The sequence below is a fragment of the Zeus faber genome (assembly GCF_960531495.2).
Source record: "Zeus faber genome assembly, chromosome: 5".
Lineage (NCBI taxonomy): Eukaryota > Metazoa > Chordata > Actinopteri > Zeiformes > Zeidae > Zeus > Zeus faber.
The window spans coordinates 4422378-4446549 of record NC_137192.1 but is presented as its reverse complement, the minus strand read 5'-3'; the positions used below and the strand labels follow the sequence as shown (position 1 = coordinate 4446549).

Sequence of the window (24172 nt, the reverse complement as noted above, 5' to 3'; positions counted from 1 at the left end):
AGGACAGGTGTCAGAGAGGGGACAGAGAGAAACGAAACCTGCCTAAAAGTCCCCAGCTCTCCGCGGGGCCTACAGGAAAGGAACCGGAGCTGGAAAGAGGGTTTCCCCCCCGGGACCCCGGTGCAGATGGGCCCATAGTTGGCCGGGGTGAGCGAGGCACGGGTATGGATCCTGCTGGAACACAACCGTCTGCCCATAGACCCCAGCGTGGTCCCTGGCGAGGGTCACCGCCCCCTGGAGGGTGGCCTCTCAGTGGCACCGTACCCAATTGGCGGTCCCGGGCAGCTGGCTGAGCCTCCCTGGTCAGAAGGGGAGCGGCCACAGTGCCCGTTCAGCTCACCCCAGCCCACTACAGCGGCCAGCCGGTCAAAGGTGTCGAAGAACGCCTCGACATCGCCCTCTCCCGTTATCTTCTCTTGCTCCAGCTGCCGGCCCCGCTGGCAATACCCCACCAATTCCTGGAACTGCTGGTCCTGGGTGAGAGCTGCAAGCATATGCTCCAGTGGTGAGTGGTGCCATGGTCCTGCCTCACATTATGCCATTCGGTCCCTGTTCAGGCACCAATATGTGGCAGGTTGACCATGTTTGGGAACAGAACGGACAAGGCAACAGTCTGAGTGGCTGAAACAGCGTCGATTGGCGTGTTTGCTAAACGTAGAACTCAGAAGTGAACAAACAGCCCCCTCGTCTCTATCTCTCTCTCTCTCTCTCTCTCTGCCGAGCTCTGGCTCACAAGACAAATAGACACAAGAAAACTTCCTGTCCTGAGTCAAGCCAATCAGCACAGCTGGGGTGCTGATTTCCCCAACTCGAAGCAGGCGTGCCGAAGTGGGGAGAAGCCTGTGCTGGCGTCTGCAAACTGCAGCTTAACCATGGCCCTTGGTCTACCATAGGCGCTTTGTGACATTGTGGTGTGGTGTTAGTGTGGTTTAAGCAGCCACACCTTTCTTGGGTCGAGGTAATTGGGCCCGGGATCAGGGTGGCTGTACGCCACCCTGATGCCCCCCATGATCCACCCCCATCTCCCCACACACACAGGAGGGGAGCCCTTGTCGTGACATGTCTTCCATCTGCTCCGGGCTTGTTCCGTCTTGCCAACTCTTCAAGGCCTGTGTTTCTGTGTCAGACAAAGTTCTAAGAACCACTGGAGGAACTGACTTGTTTTTTGTGTCCGCACCGCATCATCAGGAACGATGGTAATTCTTAAAACACCGATCTTCAGGGATTTTTAAACTGAACGCCAGAAGAGCAACATACAGTGTAGTGCACATTGATTGGTCCAGACGTAAGTCCACGGTGTTTGTCACTTTTGTAACTTGTGCTGCGTTTCACCGAACCCGGAAAACTCTAATACGTCCCTCAAATGACTAAACTGGGCCCAGCGACTGGGAGGGGCCCATCCCATCGGCGCGCCAGCGCACCCTTGATCAGCGCCAGCGATGTGCAACCCTTGCCCCGTTTCTATAAATCAAAATAAGGTGTTTTTTTTAATTTTGAATTTAGGCTATTTTATTTTACTCTGTTCCTTATTCAACAAAGCAAAAGAAGCACCATGCGTAATATTCCCCCTTTATTTGTGCCCAGATTTTGGCATGACAGAGTGAAGAAAAGAAATCCAATCATCATGGAAACACTCGTAAACATATTGTGGGAATTCCCCACATAGCCCCGCCCCTGATAGCCGCGTCATCATCGAGCAATGTCTTTGTGCTGTCACAACTCTCACCCTATAAAGCCAAGCGTTTGGCGGCTCGCCAAATAAGAAGCCACATACATGCACAAAGTCTGAGAGGATTTTATTGGCCTGGACCTTTGAGATGTTATAATTGTCAAGGTTTTGGACGGACGAAGCAAAGGAAAAAAAGGCGATGTGCAAGGTGTGGAGGGGATCACGGGTACAGGAAATGTCAGGGCACACAGCCAGTGTGTTGTAATTGTGGATGTGTGATGAAACAAATAGTCGTGCAGCAGGTGGGCTCTCATGTGCTGAAGCAGTGAGAACAGCCAGAGGAAGAAAAACAAATAATGTGATGATGGAAACATGGTCAGGATAGACGCGGAAAAGCTAGTTACATTTATTGCATGACAGGAGTGATGAACGCAATGGCTGAGGTCAAATCTAAAACAGAAAGACATCATAGAATACAGTCAATCAGGGACTGTTATGTATTGCACAGTATTGATAATGGTCTATAATGGACCTTCAATGCCTTTCTGAGCCTGTTAGCAAGAATCAACAAAAATAATGATTTAATAATAAAATAATAATAATATAATGTAATATACTATGATGATACTTATGAATCAAATAATAATAATAGTAGTAATAATAATAATAATAATAATAATAATAATAAATATAGCTGCAGACAGCAATACACAGGGACCAGTTTAATCGTTTTAGCTACATGTTACTGTTTTTTGGTTTCTGTGAAATGCATCACAATTTACTAAACTTACGTGGACATCTGGAACAATACAAAAACAAACTTTGTAATTAATTTGCAAAGCAATAATGATAAATATATTTTATTTTATAAATATAATAAATACATGTTAGTTGTAATTACTACTTTGTTGTATTTTTTCTGTAAATAATCTACAATTGGAAAATTCAGTTGAATAGATGACTTGTCTATATTGGATTGCAGACAACATTTATGGAAGTTTAACATTAATTTGTCATTACAATTATTATGGAAGAACTTGTCAATACTTAACACTTTCTGTCTTTTCATTTAAATCTGCTACGTTAAGCTGTAGGAAACTGTTTATACATGAAGTTTCTTTAAAACAACCATTTATTTTTTACTTTAAACCCAACTTTGTAACAGTTTTAACTTACATTGTTGTGTCTAAGTACATCTGGAGTCTCAGTGATGGTAGATGACGTTGTGTCTCATGTGCGTCAATTATGAAGTATTAACCTAGGTTTACGTATTTACGGAGATTTACAATAGTAGTAGAACTTAATTAATAACGTCATTTTAGTGGTGACTTTTTTCTTGGATTACATTTTCAATAACTTACGTTTCCGTGAAATAAGAAAAACGTTATGGTATTTCTGTGTGTAATTACCATTGCATGGCTTCGATTTTTCCGACGGCTCGCTGAATCTTGAACGCATCACTCAGTCGCACATTTTAATGGATTCGACTTGACGTGGTCACAAGTTTTTATGAACTACTGTTTTTTGTATTTTTCATGAATCCGGCAAAGTAATGGGAACAAAAGAGATAAAATATCAGTCGAACAGATCTACAGACAGTAGACAGATCCACACGGTACGAAGGTACATAAATATACACGTTAACGTATAGTTTATAATCTCTAACAGAGTCGACACTGCACACTGGACACGGTGCAATGAACATTCTGAATCGGAATCTGTACATTTATAAGAAACAGTATGATGTTTAAAAATAAAAGCCCTTGTCATGACTCCTGGGCTTATTCCACCTAACCCACTCTCTACAATAAACTGGGTGTCTTAAACCCCATCGCCTGTGTCTCTGTGCTGGAGGTCTCTGAAAACGCAATTTGGGTGGCGTGTGGCAGGCGAAACTGCCACAGACTTTTATTAGCATATAATATTATAGTAGATACTATCTATCTATCTATCGTTCTATCTATCTATCTATCTATCTATCTATCTATCTATATATCTATCTATCTATCTATTATTATTATTATTATTAGGGGTCCAGTCCACTATTGCTATTGTTCGGCAGCCCCTCATTGTTATTGTTCGGGAAAACATTCTCGGGAATTTTGAAGCCTGAAACTATGTGGAAGACCGACTTACACACAAACACGGTTGTGTGTAATGCAGTTGGTCTTGGTTAACTGACACATCACACATCTCGTTCTAAAATGAACAAGATGAGATTTACAGTAAGACCCTACATTTACATTTACTATAAATGTACAGATACTGATTAAGAATGTCCAACTGGACCGTGTCCAGTGTGCTGCCGCACTTTGTAGTCTTAAGAAGTTACCAAACTATCTATTTATGTGTATATTTATACTTACCTTGTAGATGTCAGTCGATCTGTTCGATTTATATTTTAAATCTGTTGCCCACATTTCTTGCTGGATAAATGAAAAAAAAACAACAAAAAAAAAAACAACAACCCTTAAAATGTCGTCAGCGCGTCCCTCGAAAAAAACACTGAAATGTGCGACTAAGTTCAAGATCTAGTGAGGAGTCGGAAAAAAAGAAGCCATGCAATGGTGTGGTGTTACCCACAGAAATACCACAGAGTTTTTAGTATTTCATGGAAATGTTACTGACCGTAAATGTAATCCAAGGAAAAACTCAACAAATAAATGACATGCCCACCAAACAGCCATCCGTCACTGAGAGTGCGGCTCTATTTCCACAGACAACACGGTGAGTTCTAACAATGGGAAGTTCTGATTTACAAGCAAACATGGCAGTTGTTTTAAAGACAGGGGGATTGCGTTCTGTAGACCACGTAGTGGTTGCTCCGCGAGAAAAGCAGCCAAGAAACGACAGGCCGCGCTGCGTTCAAGTAAATCGAAGAAAATCGTGCTGCGTTTCAGAGAACCTGTAAACTGTAAAACGCACCAAACACGACTTAACATAGTCACATTCGCATTTTAGTGATTGGTCAACAATTGGGACCTCACCAGCATGGCGGCACGTTCAAGTTCAAGAGAATATCTGTCAAGTATTACCAGAAGACAATTGGATTAAACCAAGCTCAGCATACTAAACTTCATAAATATGTATATACGCTTCTGAGGACAACTGACACACACCAGAGTAAGTTCTACAAAATAAAAACCCAATAACATCAATGTCAGAATTTATAGACATTCCAGAAATATCAATGTATACAAACTTCCTGAATTATAATTACTGGTAACATTAACCATAAGACATTACATAATACAAGGAACCTCTATTTATTGTGTATGTGTTTTGAAATATTTTCATTATTTTGTGTTTTTGGGTTCCCTTCCAGATGCCTCAAAGAATTGTTACAATTACAACAACATTGTGTAGCCCACGTATATATATATCATCATATCACATATATATCATCTACAGTTGATGCCAGTTAAGCCACTTACCTTATATTATTTATTTATAGGTTCATAAAATACATTATTATTGTGAAGGCAGTTTTCTGTGGATTTACAAAGTGCCATCGAAGTATTATGTTCCCCAAAAACAATACTGACTAAAATAATCGGGATTATAATTTCAGCTGTAATCATGCAGCCCATTTCAGAATGATAACTGCCGTTAGTTGTGCTGTAGGAAACCCACCCACAGCTGCAAACACCACCCGATCATAGAATTACACTGTAACCAGGCCGGAACAAATGACCTTTTGCAGTCACAAAACACACCGGAAGCGAGCCAAAGCACACTCGTCCATTGAACTTTAACGAAGGGCTGACCCTTCTGACCCTGGACCCATTATTTCTATTATTATTATTATTATTATTATTATTATGCATTGGTATAAAACGCCATTAGAGAAGTTATAAATAAAGATTATTTTGTATGTTACCATGCCCAACATCCCCTTTTAAGCAAAACGTCTCTTCCCAAACATCAAGCAGCAAATGCAAGCAAAACGATTTGCTATTGATAATTGTTCACAATCACTACTGATGCTTAATTGCTCTTATAACAGACTGGGGTAGCGGGCGTAAAATTAACAATTGAGGGCTTAGTTTTTGTAACCACAACGAGTAAACTCATATACTGACGTAAAACAAAGTTGTTTCTGCGGTTTAAGATGGTTGTCCCACCGCAGCTTCCGTAGCGGCGCAGGGCAGACGGAGGTGGCGGCAGGCGGCCATATTGTCTCTGATACAGCACAAATCACCGGCGAGAGAGGACGCGAGTATTGTCAGCTTGAGAAAAGTTAAAATCCCTCTCGACGGTGATTTCGGTCGTAGACCTGCTCGCGGCTGGTATGTATCGAGACACACGAGTTATACTTGTTGAGTTATACTGTTGACCGGCGTGCCACGCCATTGGAGGTCTTCCCGCAACAATTGACAGCTACGTTAGTGGACGAGCTAAGCGGCGTTAGCTTGCGCTAGTTGTCTTTCCCTGCACATTGGGCTGGCTGGTGCTAGCATTCGCTTGCATGCTGTAGCCGCGAACATGGTTAGCCTAACCTGCTAGCTGAACTCACTCAGAGACTGAAGTTATCCTGTTGGGCTCACTCAGTTTCACTAGTGCGATTTATCTTATATGGACATTGGTCAGATCATGTGTCATCCATTCCGTTAAAGCGCATGGATCCTAGATTGTAGTTACACACAAACGCCGATCCTACTCAAGTGCTATGTTAATTGCACCATGTGAAGTGGCCGGTGGTCTTTGAGAGCATTCATCTTTTAAATCATCTCATTCATTTTTATCTCTGGGAGCATGTGGCTAGACCTGCCACATTTGTTTAAAAGATCCATTTTTAAAACCGTAAGATTCCACGATCATGTGCTGCCATTCAAATTTGGGGGTGTAATTTTAAGTCAATGTGAGTAATGTCTTAATAACAATAAGATGAATTGGTTGATCTTCTGTCAGCTGAGTTAAGGAAATTAACTTTCTACCCAACTGTGTTCCAGTCTTCAATGGCAATCAATACGTGGCTCTTCTGAAATGGGTAGACACGTTATTACAAGTTAAAGAAAATCAACGAAATTCTAATTGTCACAATATCATTATTTCACCACAAAATTATCAAACTGTTTAATGGAATGTGCTTTTTGCCTTTCATATTGCTCCAAACAGCAATAGCACTGCTATTTAACCATGTACTACTTTTGCCTTGCTGCAATTGGAGTGCAGGGTTCTTACCGTGTCCTTGAGGTACTTTAAGTGCTTGAATATTGTCCCCAGAAATACAAGTACTGGAATATTTGAATATAGCCCCTTTTGTGTGGAAGATATTGAAAAGCCCTCGAAACAAATGCGATTATTGAAAACCTTGAACGTGATATTCCCCCAGGTTTTATTGTTCATATCGTAACATAATACATTTTTTCCCGAATCGCTTTTATGGCATAGATTATGCCTGGGAAATGTTGAAAATGGAAAAAACAATAGTGCTTAAAGTACTTTAACGGCCTTGAATTTTATTTTGTCATGCCAGAATGAACCCTGGGAGCATGTATGGAAGTTTGAGAATGGCCCCTGTATCGTTCTGATGGACCGGCTGATGTATTACTCTTAAGCTCCTCGAGGGCAGGACTTGCTCTGCTGATTCACTCAAGTGGTGTGGCCTTCAGAAACGATTGGTCAATTTGAATACAATCAATAACCATACATCTTGTCCTGTCGTGCTTCTAGCAAATCTAGTCCGTCTATAGCTTGGGCATTAGTGATATTTGCAATAACGCTGCAGATGAAAATCTTGAGCCACTTCTTTCTCCTTGACTTGACTTGGTGTTGGTTAATTTGTCTAGTTTGAAGCCTATGAGATTTGCTTTTTCTTGTGCCAGTTCAAAGCAGAACATGTACTGTATTGATACCTGTGGGGTATTTTTGTCATCTTCATTCTGCCAATCCTGTAATATTTAGGAGCAGTGTATACATGTATGACCGTATGCATGTGACAAATAATCTCTTGAACTTGAACAGTGGGAAGCCACAGAATGGCCCCCGGAGGACAACTCCAGTTCTAATGCCTTGGTCATGGGCCACCAGAAAAACTCTTTACATTAATGTTATCCCCATCTATGGCTTCAAAAGTCATGGAACACAACTAGTAGTGCGTTCATACTTCTTTGACTATGATTGTTTAGCACAGTGAATTTATGTTTAAGTAAAATAAAGTTTGATGTGTCATGCATTGATGTGAGGCCAGCATTCAATAATGCAAAGCCTAATGGCAAAATGGCTACCTTGTAAGAAATGGAAAGTGACTGAGTCAAAATAATACAACAATCTAGATTTTCCTGAAAACGGCACTTGGCTTCCAATGCTGCGGTAGTAAACCCACCCACTATTAAATTAATTGGCAACAAAATCTTATCGCAGGGACAACCAGTTCCCACCGAAACTGTCTCTAAATACAAATTGATTGAATGGGCTGTCTAATGGCGGCTTTGCCCATTTTCTGCTGGAACTAATCTGTGTTTTAGAAATTGTTGTGGAAAGGGATTTTTCCACTGTGGCAAGAGGTCAGGAAGTGAATCTCTTACACCTTATGAAAACCCCACAATTCCTGGGCTGACGCTATCCACTGCATGCAGATGTGCGAAAGTACAATGGAACCTGTCACAAGATGCTAGCTTTGCAAGTCTGTCCCATTTAACCCTTTTAACTTCTTTCCTTTTCAGGTGTTGAAAGGTGCCCCAATTCGCTCCCCCACCTTCGACCAAAGACCCCTCTTTATCCCACGCCCTAGTGGGGGGACAAAAGCCCTCCCCTCCCCCATTTCCCCTCTCCTCGCCTCCCTCCCCACCTTCCAACCCTCCTTCTGTGTCGGTAAGGCCTCCGAACTTCAGCCAAGCTGTCGGACATGTCAGGACCAGTACCGAGCAGGGCCCGCGTGTATACCGAGGTCAACACACACCGGCCCAGGGAGTACTGGGACTACGAGTCCCACGTGGTTGAATGGGGGTGTGTATCTATCGTCTATACCTCTTAAGAGTTTGTACCATATGTTCCTCACCTCCATATAATTCCATATCCTGCCACTCACTTTTACCACTAGTTTTGTTGAAGGCTACAAATTGGACAGACAAAGGGATCATTTTGGATGCATTTCAACAATGAAGTGGTCTCTAGCTGGACTGCTTTGTTTAGTCCCAACAACGTGCCTTGAAAACAAGTTCCTTTTATTGAGAGCCTCTTCTTTTCTGTAGGTGAACTCGTTTTGTATGGTCGCAGGATGGTGTAAGCACGAGTGTCCGTCAACATCCTTTGGTGTAATGGTTTGAATGTACCCCCAAGAGGGCCGCGGCGATTATACCAAACCAAAATGAACTGGAAATGTAAAGGTTCTATGAAGTTGCATTTCTAATCTTAATTCAAACCTTCTCCACCGGTCTCTTCGCTAACCACTCCATCTTCACTAGCTTCTTAGTTTGTTATTCTATTTTTATGGTGCGGAAGTCCTACTCTGTTTAATCCATTAGCATGAATTTAATGCACATGTTTTGATTTATATTACATTTTCAGTACAGTGCGAAAGTGAGCTTATCTGTGATATATATATTTTTTTACCCAGAAACTGTTTCCATTCAGTCCTTGAGAAGTATCCTTCAGCCTGTAGACGCCAATACACTGCTCCCTAGCAGGCTGCCCGGCCACACTTGATTTCGGCTGACATTCACATTGTCCCTTTTTGTCTCCAGGAACCAGGACGACTTTCAGCTGGTGAGGAAGCTGGGGCGCGGCAAGTACAGCGAGGTGTTTGAGGCGATCAACATAACCAACAATGAGAAGGTGGTGGTGAAGATCCTCAAGGTGAGGTGGCCACATGTGCTCCAACAAGGCTTTTCTTGATCTGGTCTTGTTCTCTTCTAATCATGTTCATCTTATTTGAATTCTTAATTTTTTATTTATTTATTTTTTACTCTTGCTAGCCTGTGAAAAAAAAGAAAATCAAACGCGAGATCAAGATTTTGGAGAACCTGCGCGGTGGTCCGAACATAATCTCCCTCATCGATATTGTGAAAGATCCCGTTGTAAGTAGAAATCGCCTCCCTTTCGGCCGGCTGTCACCGCTTTCTTTGGTCTTGATTCGTTGTAAAGTTTGCCTTTGACAGATTAATGCTTCCCTTTCCAGGTGAGATTCTAAATGTCATTCAAAGAAATCCACCTACAGTGACAAATTAAAACAATATTACTATACGAACAGCCTGGTAAAATCATTTCAGGCAGGCTTTGGAAATATGTTTCTGTAAGTACAGAGTTACAGTTAATATAGAGTTAGAGTTTAATATGTTTCTTTTTATTTAAATTGAATTTTTCCCACTTTGCTGGTTTGTTCAGCAGCTTAAAAGTTCCGCTGCTTATATACTACTCACAAAAAGTCAGGGCTATTTTGCTTTCGGGTGAAATTTAAAAAAGTTAAAAAATTCATGCTACAGTGATATTATATCATGACAGTAGGGCATTTAAGTAGAAGCATGCAATGGTGATTTCCTCATCTCAAACAATTTATTGAAACAAAAGCCAACAACAGTGGTGGGTATACCACAACAAAAAATGTCAATGTCTCAATAACTTGCCATGTGCCCTTGAGCATCAATTACAGCTTGACAACGACGTCTCATGCTGTTCACAAGTCGACTTATTGTCTGCTGAGGCATGGCATCCCACTATTCTTGAAGGGCGGCCCTCAGGTCATTGAGGTTCTGGGGCACAGAATTACGAGCCTCTACACAGCGATTCAGCTGATCCCATAGGTTTTCTATGGGATTCAGGTCTGGAGAAAGTGCAGGCCACTCCATTTGAGGTGCCCCAGTCTCCAGCAGCCGTTCCCTAATGATGCGACCTCGATGAGCTGGAGCATTGTTGTCCATGAAGATGTAATTAGGCCTGTGTTGTTCATGTAGGGGCACAATGACTGGATTAATGATGTTTTTCAGGTAGTATGGGCTTGTCACTGTACCATTCATAAAGGGTTAGGGCAGTTCTGTTTTGACTAGATACACCTGCCCACACTGTAACACCACCACCACCAAAGGCTCGTCTGGTGACAACAGTGGCTGATGCATAGCGCTCTCCTTGACATCTCCAACATTGTTGGCGGCCATCATTTCTGCTCAACGTGAATCAACTTTCATCAGAGAACAGCACTGTGGTCCACTGGTCCCTCGTCCAGCGTCAATGCTCCCTGGCCCATGCAAGACGATGATGCCTGTGCCTGGTGGTGTGGTCAGGTACCCTTGCAGGTGGTCTAGCACGCAGACCACGCTGATGTAAACGGTTTTGAATGGTCTGACGTGACACTTGGGTGCCTCTCACCTCCCTTAAATGTGCCTGGAGTTGAGTGGCATTCATCATCCGCTTCCGCAGAGCACTGTTCACAATGAAGCTGTCATCAGTGTAGGATGTGGCCAAAGGACGTCCACTTCTATGCCTTTCTGTGGCTCTTCCAGTCTCTCTCTCTGTTGCAAGCTGCTGATGACACTCTGACACTCTAAGCTCAGTGGCCACTTCCCTCTGAGAACATCCTGTTTGAAGCCTCGCAACGGCGAGGTACTGTTGATAAGTTGTTAGGTGTCGTCTTGGTCTCATGATGTCAAAATGTGAACAGCATGATGAAGAGGACTGTTTAAATACCAATTCTAATTGAACCAGTAAATGTATTGGTCGATTCATGGATCAAACACCTGTTGTGAATTTTGCCGTTCAGCTCCTTGTTAGAGAACTGCAAGTTGTGCAAAAAGTACTGAAAGATTGAACAGTTGGACATGTGCATTCAAAAGTTTAGAGAAGGTCAAATTAAGTTCACCTGTAAAGGTTATAGTGCATTTTATCTTCATCCTGAAATTTCACCCGAAAGCCGAACATCCCTAACTTTTTGTGAGTAGTGTATGTTTTGCCCAACTGGCAAAAGTCACTCATTTCATAAATAATCTAACATCTTTGTGGAATTCACACTTTTTGTTGATGAATAAACACAGAGCCAGCTTTGCGGTGAGTTTTTATTTATTGATATCTTAAATTTTTTTTGTTACTGCCTAATTCTTTAGTTTACATACACATTATTGATTTATTCCTCAAGTGACTTGTTTCAATGTTATTTTATTTTTTGGCATTGACTTGTGCTTTGTAGTTACCAGCGTCCTGACTAACTTGTCACTGCCCTGTCCTCTAGTCTTATTGGAGAGCATAGATCGATACTTAATTGAGCCCCGACGGGGGACAAAGGCGTTACAGCAGCTCACATCACAATTTATCAACAGATGAAGTGACAATAGAATAAATCAGACATCTGAAATATTAAAGGAGGCAACGTTGATGGGCTTATGAGTAATCGTTTGTCTTAAGATCACACACACACATACTCACTCTGGGCCACTAGGTGGTCCCAATTGTTGAGCCCTGTGCCCCGTTCAGCAGCGCTGCCTGCTTATCTAGTGTTGGTTAGTCAACCCCCCTAAGCCTGAAACAGTAGTGCATTAGCAAACTACGTAAGCTGTACCATGCCTTTTTTAAGTGCAGTGGATTCATTTGCTCTTGTAAGTATAAATGTAAATAATATGCACTGATTGCAATTTTCTTGGCTGATTCCAATTATCATTCAATTGTATGTTCATAAGAAGTCATTGACTATTAAATTATCTTTTTGAGTTAATATCCGTGATCGGAGAAATACAATTTTCTTATCATTTGGTCTCATTGGATATATCTGCTGTACGTCATACAATACATTGCGTGATCTGATCACGTTCCCGTGATGGGACAGCTGCACATACAAACTACACTGCAATTTTCAGTTACCACAATCGTGAGATTGTTGATTTTGACACTTTTTCTTATTGTTGATTTTTCACTATGGAACAATGATAGGACATGAAACTGTCCCTGAGTTCTCATAAAATAGAATATGGGACTGTCACAAGTTTCATTATAATGCAACCTGTAACTCTCACTGAGTTTTAGTAGGACACAACATACAATATAACAGATATGGAAATGTCCAGTTCAAACTTCAAATGAAAGACTTTCACTTTTAAGTGCAAATATACCGTTCTATTATATTTATATGGTACTTGCCATTCCAAAATAAATCATTTTTGCTATACTAGCAAAAATAACCTGTACCTGTACAAATAACCAGTCAAACCTGTAGTGACAGCGATAGATACGCAGTCTGCACAATATTATCAGGCGAAAATAATTTATCTAATCTTCTTTGTTTACCTTAAAGTACCTCCAGCCGACATTTTCTTTCTTTTGTTCTTTTTTTGAGCGTCAGCTACGTTACATACGTTGGTATCAGGTTTGAGTATCGGAGCGGTTCTACAAGTACATGAGCACCGTAACGCGGGTCATTGGCCGGTCATCTATCGGTGCATCTCTATTATTAATTTAAAACCGTTCTAATTTTTCCAGTCCCGAACTCCAGCCTTGGTTTTTGAACATGTGAACAACACAGACTTCAAGGTAAGCTCACAAAGCCTCACTTTTCATTAGTCGGTTACCCGACAGAAACCTCCTTTTTAGCTACACTAGTCTACACATTTGTATGGGACATGTTAAAGTCCAGTGTTATGTCTTTGGTGCTAGAATTTAACCTGTATTCAGTGTGACTCCCTCTTCCTGCTTAAATGGTTATGTCGGGCCTGCTCGACATAATGCAACATTAGGAACTGTGTGTATCACAACACAGGCGTCATGATTTCCGAGATCATGATTTTGGTTGCACAGGTCAAGGTCTTGGTGTTTCACCGTGATCGGTAACTGTAACTCCACCTGTGTGTGGTGTTCTTCTGTAGCTATGCTCAGGCTTATAACACGGAGCACATGGAAAACCTTTTCCAAACTATGTGAATTGATAGCGTTGGTAAGCAAAGGGTTGGGATTTGCGTGCACGTCAATATTTTCCTACGTGCCTATTGATGTCTAATTGTGTGGGAGATGGAAAGGCATAATGCCTTTGCTTTGTTTGTCTCTGCAGCAACTCTACCAGACCTTAACCGACTATGACATCCGATTCTACATGTATGAGATCATCAAGGTGTGACTCCCATGATATCATCTCTATAACCCATTATTAGACATGTCCTACTGTTGGTAGACAATATGGTGTTCTTTTTTGTCGTCTTTTGCTCTATTGCTTAACTGTGGATTGAAGGGACGGTCTTGTGACTACTTGATAACTGCAGTCTTTTTGGCTTCTGAATGTAGGCGCTGGACTACTGCCACAGCATGGGTATAATGCACCGGGATGTGAAGCCACATAACGTGATGATCGATCACGAGCATCGCAAGGTTAGTGTGACGTGACGTCACAGCCTGGCAACAGGTACATGGGCCTGTAAAAGCTGTTGGAGGCTGCCATGATGCCATGCCAGATGATTAATGCCACAGCAATGTGTCCCTGGTGTTTCAGAACGTTAACATGTTGTCTGTAGTATGTTTGTTTATAAGATTTGCCGCCCCTGCATGTCGTTAACGGGGACGACGACTACTATAGCCTCACCTGGTTCTGCTCATTAGGTTTACTCTAACAAAGATTGAATGACCATAATGTTGGAACACCCCACTCCCACCATGCATGTAATGTCAGAATGGGTTGGGTTTATGCAGCATTAGGTTCACCAGAGGGCGCCTGCCATTTGTTGTGCAAATCAACTTTTAATTTTATTTTTTTAAGAGGTGCTGAATTTTGTGTTTCGTACAGAACACAAGAGGATATTTACCACTATTCAGTTGCAGAATATGCCATCTATGTTCAGGGAACGGAGACTAACTTGTTTTGTCTGCGTAACTGTTCAGCTGCGACTCATTGATTGGGGTCTGGCTGAGTTCTACCACCCAGGGCAGGAGTACAACGTCAGGGTGGCCTCGCGCTACTTCAAAGGACCGGAGCTCTTGGTGGACTATCAGGTATGTCCAAGCTCTTAAAAGTGCCCAGTCGGCCAAGATGCTACACTGAGTTGTTTGATACACTTGCGTCTGCACAATGACATGAAACTGGAACACGGCCTCTTCAGTTGATGGTGGTGACGTCCGCTCATCAAGTTCTCTTTGACACAAGAGTTGAGTTGTGTGTTTTCAGATGTACGACTACAGTCTCGACATGTGGAGTTTGGGCTGCATGCTGGCCAGCATGATCTTCAGGAAGGAGCCGTTCTTCCACGGCCACGACAACTACGACCAGGTAGGTGTCTCTATATTCTGAGGAGAAAGCGCCGCCAATCAAGGGTTTTCATACCCGAGTTAGAATTTTCTCTGATGTTTTGCTTTTGACACTAAACTATTCATTTTACACCGTATCTACGTTTACTAAAAGTTTGTCAAATTAAGTAACTTTCTTTTCATTTCTTCGCAGTTGGTAAGAATAGCTAAGGTGCTGGGAACGGAAGACTTGTACGACTACATCGACAAGTACAACATTGAACTAGAACCTCGTTTCAATGACATCCTTGGCAGGTTTGGGCTTCTCTTCAACATTTCCATTATTTCTACCCCAAACGTATAAAATAGTATAGTAGTATAGTATATTTCCTGACATGGTTGACCTCACCTCATGTTTGACTCAGCTGCGTGCACTTTGTACCCCCCCCAATTCACACAACCACCACCACAGGCATTCGCGCAAGCGGTGGGAGCGCTTTGTTCACAGTGAGAACCAGCACCTGGTCAGCTCTGAGGCCCTGGACTTCCTGGACAAGCTGCTCCGCTATGACCATCAGGCCCGGCTGACCGCCCGTGAAGCTATGGACCACCCTTACTTCTGTAAGTTGGCAAGTTATGTTTTTCCTTTTGTGTTTAACCATGTGGCCACTGGGGCGGTGTGAACCACAATGTAATGAAAACATAGAAATCCGTTTTTCTTTATTTAAAACTTGAGAACACAAAGATCTGGATATACTAATAGAAATCTGTTTTTAAACCTCATCCGCTATGCACTGTTCTATCTGCTCCATTTTATTTTCCGTTTGGAACCTTTTATTTTGATTAGATGACTAGACAGGGGGATAGTTGGAAAGTGATACTCTGATTAGGGCAAATAAAAACTCAAACCTACATTAAGCAAATTGCAAGTCAATGGTTATTGATGTCAACAAACTAGGGATGCAAATTAAAAGGAATTTCCTTAATCAATAGTTAACCGTAGCAAACAATTGTCGATTTATTGATAACATAAATGCTAAATATAGCTTATGATATGCAGAGTACAAAAGCATGTTATATTCCTCAATCAAAGATTAATTTTAACATTTGAATAACAGGCATTCTTATAGCATGACAAAAATACAATATGAAGGTGTGTAGGTTACTTTAACATGAAAAGAAATTGGGCTTTGATCTGTCACAAGTGAAACTGTTGCTCTGCTAGGTGCTAGCAGCATTAACATAATCCCTCTTAAAATGGGAAAGGCAACAGTAAAACGACTAGGTCCAGCCTAGAACACTCAACTTAAAACATAGGCTGTTATTTTTTCAATAGGCTCCTCATTTGCATAGATAGATATACTAGATACTACATATTTTTATTTAAGAATATAAGCATATCTACGTGGTCGGGAGTGAGTTGTGTGTGTGCAGCCTGTTTACAGTAAGGTCAGCTGCTGTGAGTACCCATTCCAATGAGACTGATGTGAAGGGTATACACAAGTATTGTCGCGCCAGCTTTGCCAGCCTCATAAGCATATAAGCATATCTATGTGGTTGGGATATCGGCATATCTTCATTGACTTTCCACCATTCTGTGGGACGAGCATCGAGCAGTGGTGGGGCGTCCTTCAAAAAGCTGTCCACTTTTTTTCCACCTCATCGGTGCGGGAGTGGGTGGTTGTCACCCAGGAGTAGAACCATAGCAGAAGTGCGTCTCAGAAGCGTGGCTCCCTGGACTCTTCATACATGACAATGCACCATCTCATACTGCAAAGAATACCTCTGTCATTGGCTGCTATGGGCATAAAAGGAGAGAAAATCATGGTGTGGTCCCCATCCTCCCCTGACCTCAACCCTATTGAGAACCTTTGGAGCATCCTCAAGCAAAAGATCTATGAGGGTGGGAGGCAGTTTGCATCATACAGCAGCTGTGGGAGGCTATTCTGACATCCTGCAAAGAAATTCAAGCAGAAACTCTCCAAAAACTCACAAGTTCAATGGATGCAAGAATTGTGACGGTAATATCAAATAAGGGGTCCTATGTTAACATATAACTTGGCCTGTTAAGATGTTTTTGATTGAAATAGCTTTCGATTTCAGTAAATATGACCTCCTAATGCTGCAAATTCAACAAATGACCATTTTCAGTTCTTTACAACCTATAAAATGTTTTGAAACTCTTGTGTATAATAATTTGGAACAGTGCATTTTGAGTTTATTTTTGAAAGAAATACTGTTATCATTGGGAGGTTTGTTCAATAACATTCAAATTATACCCTAACGGTTGACTTGAAAATTATACTGATTGTCATTTGCATTGACTATTTTGGAAAATCAGAGAAAATTATAATTTGCATAATAATTTGGAACGCGGTGTTAATTGTAGTCTTGTCAATAGGCCTGTTAGGTGTCTTATGAATTATATCGGACATTTAGCTTGCCTTCATCCGTTCACCCAGCGATGTGCTCTCTTTAGATTTGAATTCCGCCACTTGGCTGCTGACTCCTACTCTCATGAGATGTGTGTAGATAAGACTGAAGGTGAGGGGTGCGTGTTGGATATGGACACCTCAATCTCAGCAGACATGACGGTAGTCGCCACATCATTCATCACCTGCCAGTACTAGTCTCCGTAAGCCCATGATGTCGCAGCTGCATTTGTTGTTGCTTCGCGGCCAGCGCTTTAGTGGCTGGGGCGCTGTGGTTGAAGTGTTTTACCAACCTGCCAGCTGCTGCAATGACCCCGTTAAGGTACGCAGGGACTCCGTCATTGCCGCTTAGGGGTGCAAAGGATCACAAAACTCACGGATGGATCGTATCATGGCTTTGAGTCACAGATTGGATCATTTTTTGGATAATGGGGGTGGGGTGACAAATATAAATCTTCTTCCCATTTACTTTGTAAAACACTTTAAACAAGGTACTTTTGCCCATGGTCTTAAATGAAAACATTCAAGATGTCAATGTTTAAATGAAATCTTAAAATGTATAAAATAATCAGTTGTTAAATTAAAATGCAATATGAGGCACACATACCTTCTTCCTTTAAACATGGTAGTGAATGGAAAAAAATTATTAGATCTGCCTCAGCAACTGAATTTAATTGCATTAACTAACCAGTATCATGTTCAATTTCTCACTTTTATAACAAACTACATTTCATGAAAATCCGTTCAGAATTAAGCGAGTTACAGTTGATTTTATATAGAAGTCTGCATCTGTCAATAGACATTGTATGTTGTGTATTGGCGGATCTTAACCGCTCCAATATGGCAGACGCACTGTGGCGACATTTGCTTCACCGTATGTCGTAAAGTAGCAACGACATACCGTAAACCAATCGCTGCACTTCAGAGTTAAACACAGCACTCATCTGCCTTTATCTTCTTTTCACTGCAACTCTGTATCGAGATTTATGGAATTGTTACTTAAAGTAACAGCGGCAATAAAACTATTTCACTATGATGGTTAGATTTTGCAATTGATCCGCGGTTCATATGCGTGCCAAACCGTGGGGGGGTGACGTTCCGTTACACTACTATTGACGGTTAGTTTTAACATATGCGTGAAGCATGGAACCGGAGTACCAACTGATTTGTGTGGGGTTGTTTGCTCAGACAATGTTCCGTGCATTGTCGTGAACACGAGCTATTATACATCCGGTGAGTGCCCATGACTTTGCGGCCTGGTTCAGTTTCTCAGCTCAATTATCGGCCGTATGATTCATGGACATGCTCTCTGTAAGCAGGACGCCGACTTCACCTGCTCAATGCACTGTAGTGGCAAGTGACTGTGATGTAGCTTTCTGTAGTTAGTGCAGTCCAACAATCGGTTATGAGAGCTAGTTTGTCTTTGCTAGGTGTGTGTTCAGCCCGGCTTTCCTGTCGTTGTAGCCTGCGTCAATACAAGTAGTTATAGTACCTCTTGAAGGGATATGATTTATCTCTCAAAATCCCTCGTGGTCAACGGTGCTTATTGGAATCATGTCCTTTTCAGCCATGTTGCATATCCGAGTAACACCCTCCACTCATCTATCGTCACATACCATCTTTGCCAACACTGAGGTGATGATAGGTTGTGATCCACATGGCTCTGGCAGCCTGGTTAGATGTATGCTTTTTATGTGGTCCTTAACAAAGTGGTTGAGTTGTTATACTGCCCTCCAGCCAACCGACTGGACTTTGCAGTAGGCTTGGGTGGATTTACGATTAAATCCTCAATCAGCGATCGACTCTATTGACATTGATGACAGACGATTTATAATTTTTTATCTGCCAGGAAAAACCCGAGCATTGAAACTGTAAGTGCAGTTTCTGTGTAGTACCCTGTATTGTGCGTAATTACTGGGTGTCATGACATTTCACTGCATATACAGTGCATCTGGAAAGTATTCACACCCCTTCACATTCCCCACAGTTTATGTTACAGCCTTATTCCAAAATGGATGAAATCCCTTTTTTTTTTTTTCTCATCAGTCAACACACAATACCCCATAATGACAAAGCGAAAAAGGTTTCATAGAAATTTTTGCAGATGTATTCAAAATAAACAACTGATATATCGCATCTACATATATATTCACACCCTTTGCTATGACACTCAAAATTGAGCTCAGGTGCATCCTGTTTCCACTCCTTGAAATGTTTCTACAATTTATTGTAGTCCACCTGTAGTAAATTCAATTGATTGGACATGATTTGGAAAGCCACACACCTCTATAAGGTCCCACTGTTGACAGTGCATGTCAGAGCAGAAACCAAGCCATGAAATCAAAGGAATTGTCTGTAGACCTCCAAGACAGGATTGTATGGAGACACAGCTCTGGGGAAGGGTACAAAAAAGTTCTGCAGCATTGAAGGTCCCGAAGAGCACAGTGGTCTCTATCATTCCTACATGGAAGAAGTTTGGAACCACCAGCACTCGTCCTAGAGCTGGCCACCCAGCCAAACTGAGCAATCGGGGGAGAAGGGCCTTGGTCAGGGAGGTGACCAAGAACCTGATGGCCACTCTGACAGAGCTCCAGCGTTCCTCTGTGGAGATGGGAGAACCTTCCACAAGGACAACCATCTCTGCAGCACTCCACCAATCAGACTGTTATGGTAGAGTGGCCAGACGGAAGCCTCTACTCAGTAATGGCACATGACAGCCCGCTTGGAGTTTGCCAGAAGGCACCTAATGGACTCTCAGACCATGAGAAACAACATTCTCTGGTCTGATGAAACCAAGATTGAACTCTTTGGCCTGAATGCCAAGCGTTGTGTCTGGAGGAAACCAGGCGCCTCTCATCACCTGGCTAATACCATCCCTACGTTGAAGTGTGGTGGTGGCAGCATCATGTTGTGGGGATGCTTTTCAGCAGCAGGAACTGGGAGACTAGTCAGGGTCGAGGGAAAGATGAACGGCGCAAAGTACGGAGAAATCCTTGATGAAAACCTGCGCCAGAGCGCTCAGGACCTCAGACTGGGGCGAAGGTTTACCTTCCAACAGGACAACGACCCCAAGAAAACAGCCAAGACAACGAAGGAGTTGCTTCGGGACAAGTCTGTGGATGTCCTTGAGTGGCCCAGCCAGAGCCCAGACTTGAACCCGATTGAACATCTCTGGAAAGACCTGGGAAAAAATCTGTGCAGCGATGCTCCCCATCTAACCTGACAGAACTTGAGAGGATCTGCAGAGAAGAATGGGAGAAATACTCCAAATACAGGTGTGCCAAGCTTGTAGCATCATTCCAGAGAAGACTGGAGGCTGTCATCGCTGCCAAAGGTGCTTTAACAAAGTACTGAGTAAAGGGTGTGAATACATATGTACATGCAATATTTCAGTTTTTTATTTTTAATACATTTACACACAAAAACACAAAAAGACCTTTTTCGCTTTGTCATTATCGGGTATTGTGTGTAGATTGATGAGGGGGAAAAAATGAATTGAATCCATTTTGGATAAGGCAAACATAACAAAATGGGGGGAGAGTGAAGGGCTTTGAATACTTTCTGGATGCACTGTATGTATGACCATATGTATGTGACAAATCTCTTTGAACTTGAAACGAAACGAGAGGAGAGTGGGAGAGAGCGGGGACAGAGGTTCTCGCCCTCTCCGTTCAGATCTGTCAAATGCAAATCATTTGATTAGAATATAGCAATATATAATATCTCACAGAGAAAGATTTCGATTTATTTAATTGTATGGAAAATGGAAAAACATTAACCCAGCCCAGAATTGGAGCGGAATTATTTTTATTTTTCCTCCAGACAGCGATGCCTCTGTTTTTATTTTAGATCTATTTATTTTCCTTTTGTTTCCTACATCTATGAAACAAAATTTTAAATGAAACTGCTGCCCCCCAGCAATCGCCAATTGGGATTTTGCACAATCGCCAAAGCCTACTTTACAGCAATGGTTCAAAATATAGAATCCCCTGTTGCAACGACTGTCTGCTGTGACATGTGCAGTTTTGTTTTGAAACGAACGCCCTCGCATAGAGACCTTAAATCATGATAACATTTCACACAAAAACTCCCGTTGATACAATTACAATAAGACAGCAGATTGTTTAATTTGAAAACTTAATTGATTAAATTCTTATTAGCAATTAATTGAAAGTCGATTAATTGTTAACATCCCTAAAACAAAATCTTAACTCAAAATGGCCGAGTCATACTTAGTCATATCACTTAATGGAGCTTTAATTCTGCAAGGTAAATGCTGTGAAAATAGTTGTAGTCAACCATTCCATGGGTGTTAATGGAGTGCAGAAGAAGGCTCTATTCTATTTCTGTTTTCCCCAAAGACAGATTAAGTTACTGGCCATATTAGCATTTTAACACTTGAATGGTCATGAAAATGTTGAATAAACACTACAAACCATTAGCAATTGCATTGAAAGAATCCTGGATGATTATAAAAGACTACGCTCTCTATTTCTGATGTATTTTTATTTTTCCCCATTTTGTTGCCCCCCAGTTCCCATTGTGAAAGATCAGTCTCGGATGGTGGGGTCTTCTAACCTGCCCAGTGGGAGCTCATCTGTAGGCACCGCCACCAGCATGATCACTGGTGAGTAAAACACAGGAAAAAACGACAAAAAACCATTAAACATTTCAGTTGAGTCATGAGAGGCCAAATTCTTAACGCTTTTCCTGAGTTTTAAGAGGTCAAACTCGTCAACTTAATTTTGATGACTGATGGATTTATAAGTGTAACATTTTGAATTGCTTCGCTATGTATTGTTACCGTGTGAAATCCGCTCTGATTATCAATATGGTTTTCATTCTATATGCCTATCTTCACAATTTTGGTCAGATGACTCGTTCCTTCATGCTGGTGATGCATTCGTTTCTGAACTCAGACTAGACCTGGACCCCACTTGCACTGACCCGTCTGCCCCAGGATCCCTTCCCCTTTTACTGTTGAACATACTTTTATTTAAGGGAAAGACGGACCTCTCCAACTCTACTAGTGCTACTTACCTCTAGAGAAGGTTTAGCTGGGACTATGACATGGTGTTGGTTTGATACTGTGACAAAATGTACTTATTCTAAGTTGTTTGGACAAAAAGCGTCCGCTAAATGACATCATGGTATGTAATAAGTACACTGGACGAAAGTATGCCATTTTGATTAACAGGGCTCTCCTCTCCCTCCCACCAGGCATCTCCGCCTTGCCGGCCTCCACTGCCCTGGGTCCCCTCAGCGGCTCGCCGGTCCTCTCCGCTGCCACCAACGCCCTGAGCACCCCCGTGCCTGCCGCCGCCCCGCAGTGATGGCGCAATGGCGCTCTCCCCACCACACACCTCCCCCGCCATCACCACCAGGACAAGGTGGCACTCTGCTAGTCCAAGCCACCGTGTGTGTGTGTGTGTGTGTGTGTGTGTGTGTGTGTGTGTGTGTGTGTGTGTGTGTGTGTGTGTGTGTGTGTGTGTGTGTGTGTGTGTGTGTGTGTGTGTGTGTGTGTGGAAAAAGTCTCTCCCTTGTTTGAACGTGTTGACCTGATATATGACATGAATGTTCTGTGTAATTGACATATACAGGTATTCATTTTTCCCCCTCCCAAAAGCCCTAGTGATGACATAAAAGCGTGTGTGCGTGTGCATGAGCGCTCAGTCTTTGAAACAAACCTCACACCTTAAAAAGTTTGGACTACAAAAGCCACTGTTCATAAAGGTATGTAGCGCAAGGCAAATAACCCCCCCACCAGAGACGTCAGCCACTTGGACCAAAAGGAGCAGTCTGTATAGTTTACTAACGCAATACTCCTGCTGCCGCCCGTCTTGAAAGACTTATTTGGTCATGACGTGCGTTTGGTGCTGCTCTCCGAATGACACTCCGAACACACCCCGTCGTCTCTGACCGAAACACTTCAGACTTTTGTCTTTCTACAAAAAAACAAACCAGAAAACCAGTCTTTGTTTGATACGTGCCTCCCCAAGTCATTGGTTTGAAGTTGTTGGGTTTTCTTTTGTTTGTATTTTTTATTTTCCTCTTCTCCCCCTGGACCGCTGGATGAGGCTCGTTCAGTCAAAACGGTCGGGTCATCAATCACTCGGGAGTTTTTAAAAGGCTTTAATTTGTCCATCCAGGTAACTTTTGAAAACTTTTTTTTCTTTCTCTCTCAAACGTTGCTGCTTTTTCCAGTTCTGTGAACTACTTGGGCGTTGCTTTCCTTGAATTTCAAACATAAAACCAAAGTTTCCTTGATTGCTTGGGAAAAGAAGACTGACCAAACTTGCGTTTCTCTTTTCTTTTGTGAGGAAGGGTTGCATATGGAGGTGCTGTAATAGAGGTAGACCATACTGCTTCTAGCGTTGATCAGAAGGATCTTTTTTTTTTTTTTTTCCCCCTTTTATCCCTTTATTTGATGGTGTCATCTGTAGTTGACTGAAATGCAGTACATCGCTGGAGACGAGGCCAATTTATTTAAATGATTAGATGATTGTTTTGTGATTTTGTTTTACTGATGCATTGGACTTGCAAGGTCGAATGGAATTCAAGTGTAATTTCCCCCCATGTTTTAGTGCCAGATTCAAAGTGCGAGTTGTAGGCCATGTTGTACATATGCATTTTTTTCTCCCTCCCCTGCAAAACCTTCAAAATGCAACAAAATAACGTGTGTACATTGACCTAATAATGGAGCTGTACGAGTCCTGACATCACTGTATATATATTTTTATGTCCTTATGTAGATGACTAGTATTTGAAAACATTTGTGTAAATAAACACGTGTTTTATTTATGAGATGATGTATTGTGACATGACTGACTTGTATATCCTGATCTTGGTTTCTGGTAGAGCTTAAGAATCATCACTAAAGCAAATTTATTTAAGATGAGAACTGAGCGAACTGCCCCTATTGTTTGACACAGTCCCAGCG

At 42.1% G+C, this 24172-nt stretch overlaps 1 protein-coding gene across 1 annotated transcript; it reads left to right on the top strand.

Annotated features, from left to right (window-relative positions):
• The first annotated feature begins 5860 nt into the window (after positions 1–5860).
• csnk2a4 (casein kinase 2, alpha 4 polypeptide) lies at positions 5861–24036 on the top strand. Its single transcript, XM_080001417.1, has 13 exons — positions 5861–5958; positions 8338–8620; positions 9358–9469; positions 9589–9690; positions 13073–13123; positions 13638–13697; positions 13868–13951; positions 14459–14569; positions 14742–14843; positions 15015–15115; positions 15273–15421; positions 21767–21859; positions 22453–24036. Exons 2-13 carry the CDS (start codon positions 8520–8522, stop codon positions 22563–22565), a joined length of 1179 nt encoding a protein of 392 aa, XP_079857543.1. The 5' UTR covers positions 5861–5958; positions 8338–8519; the 3' UTR covers positions 22566–24036.
• The last annotated feature ends 136 nt before the right edge of the window (positions 24037–24172 follow it).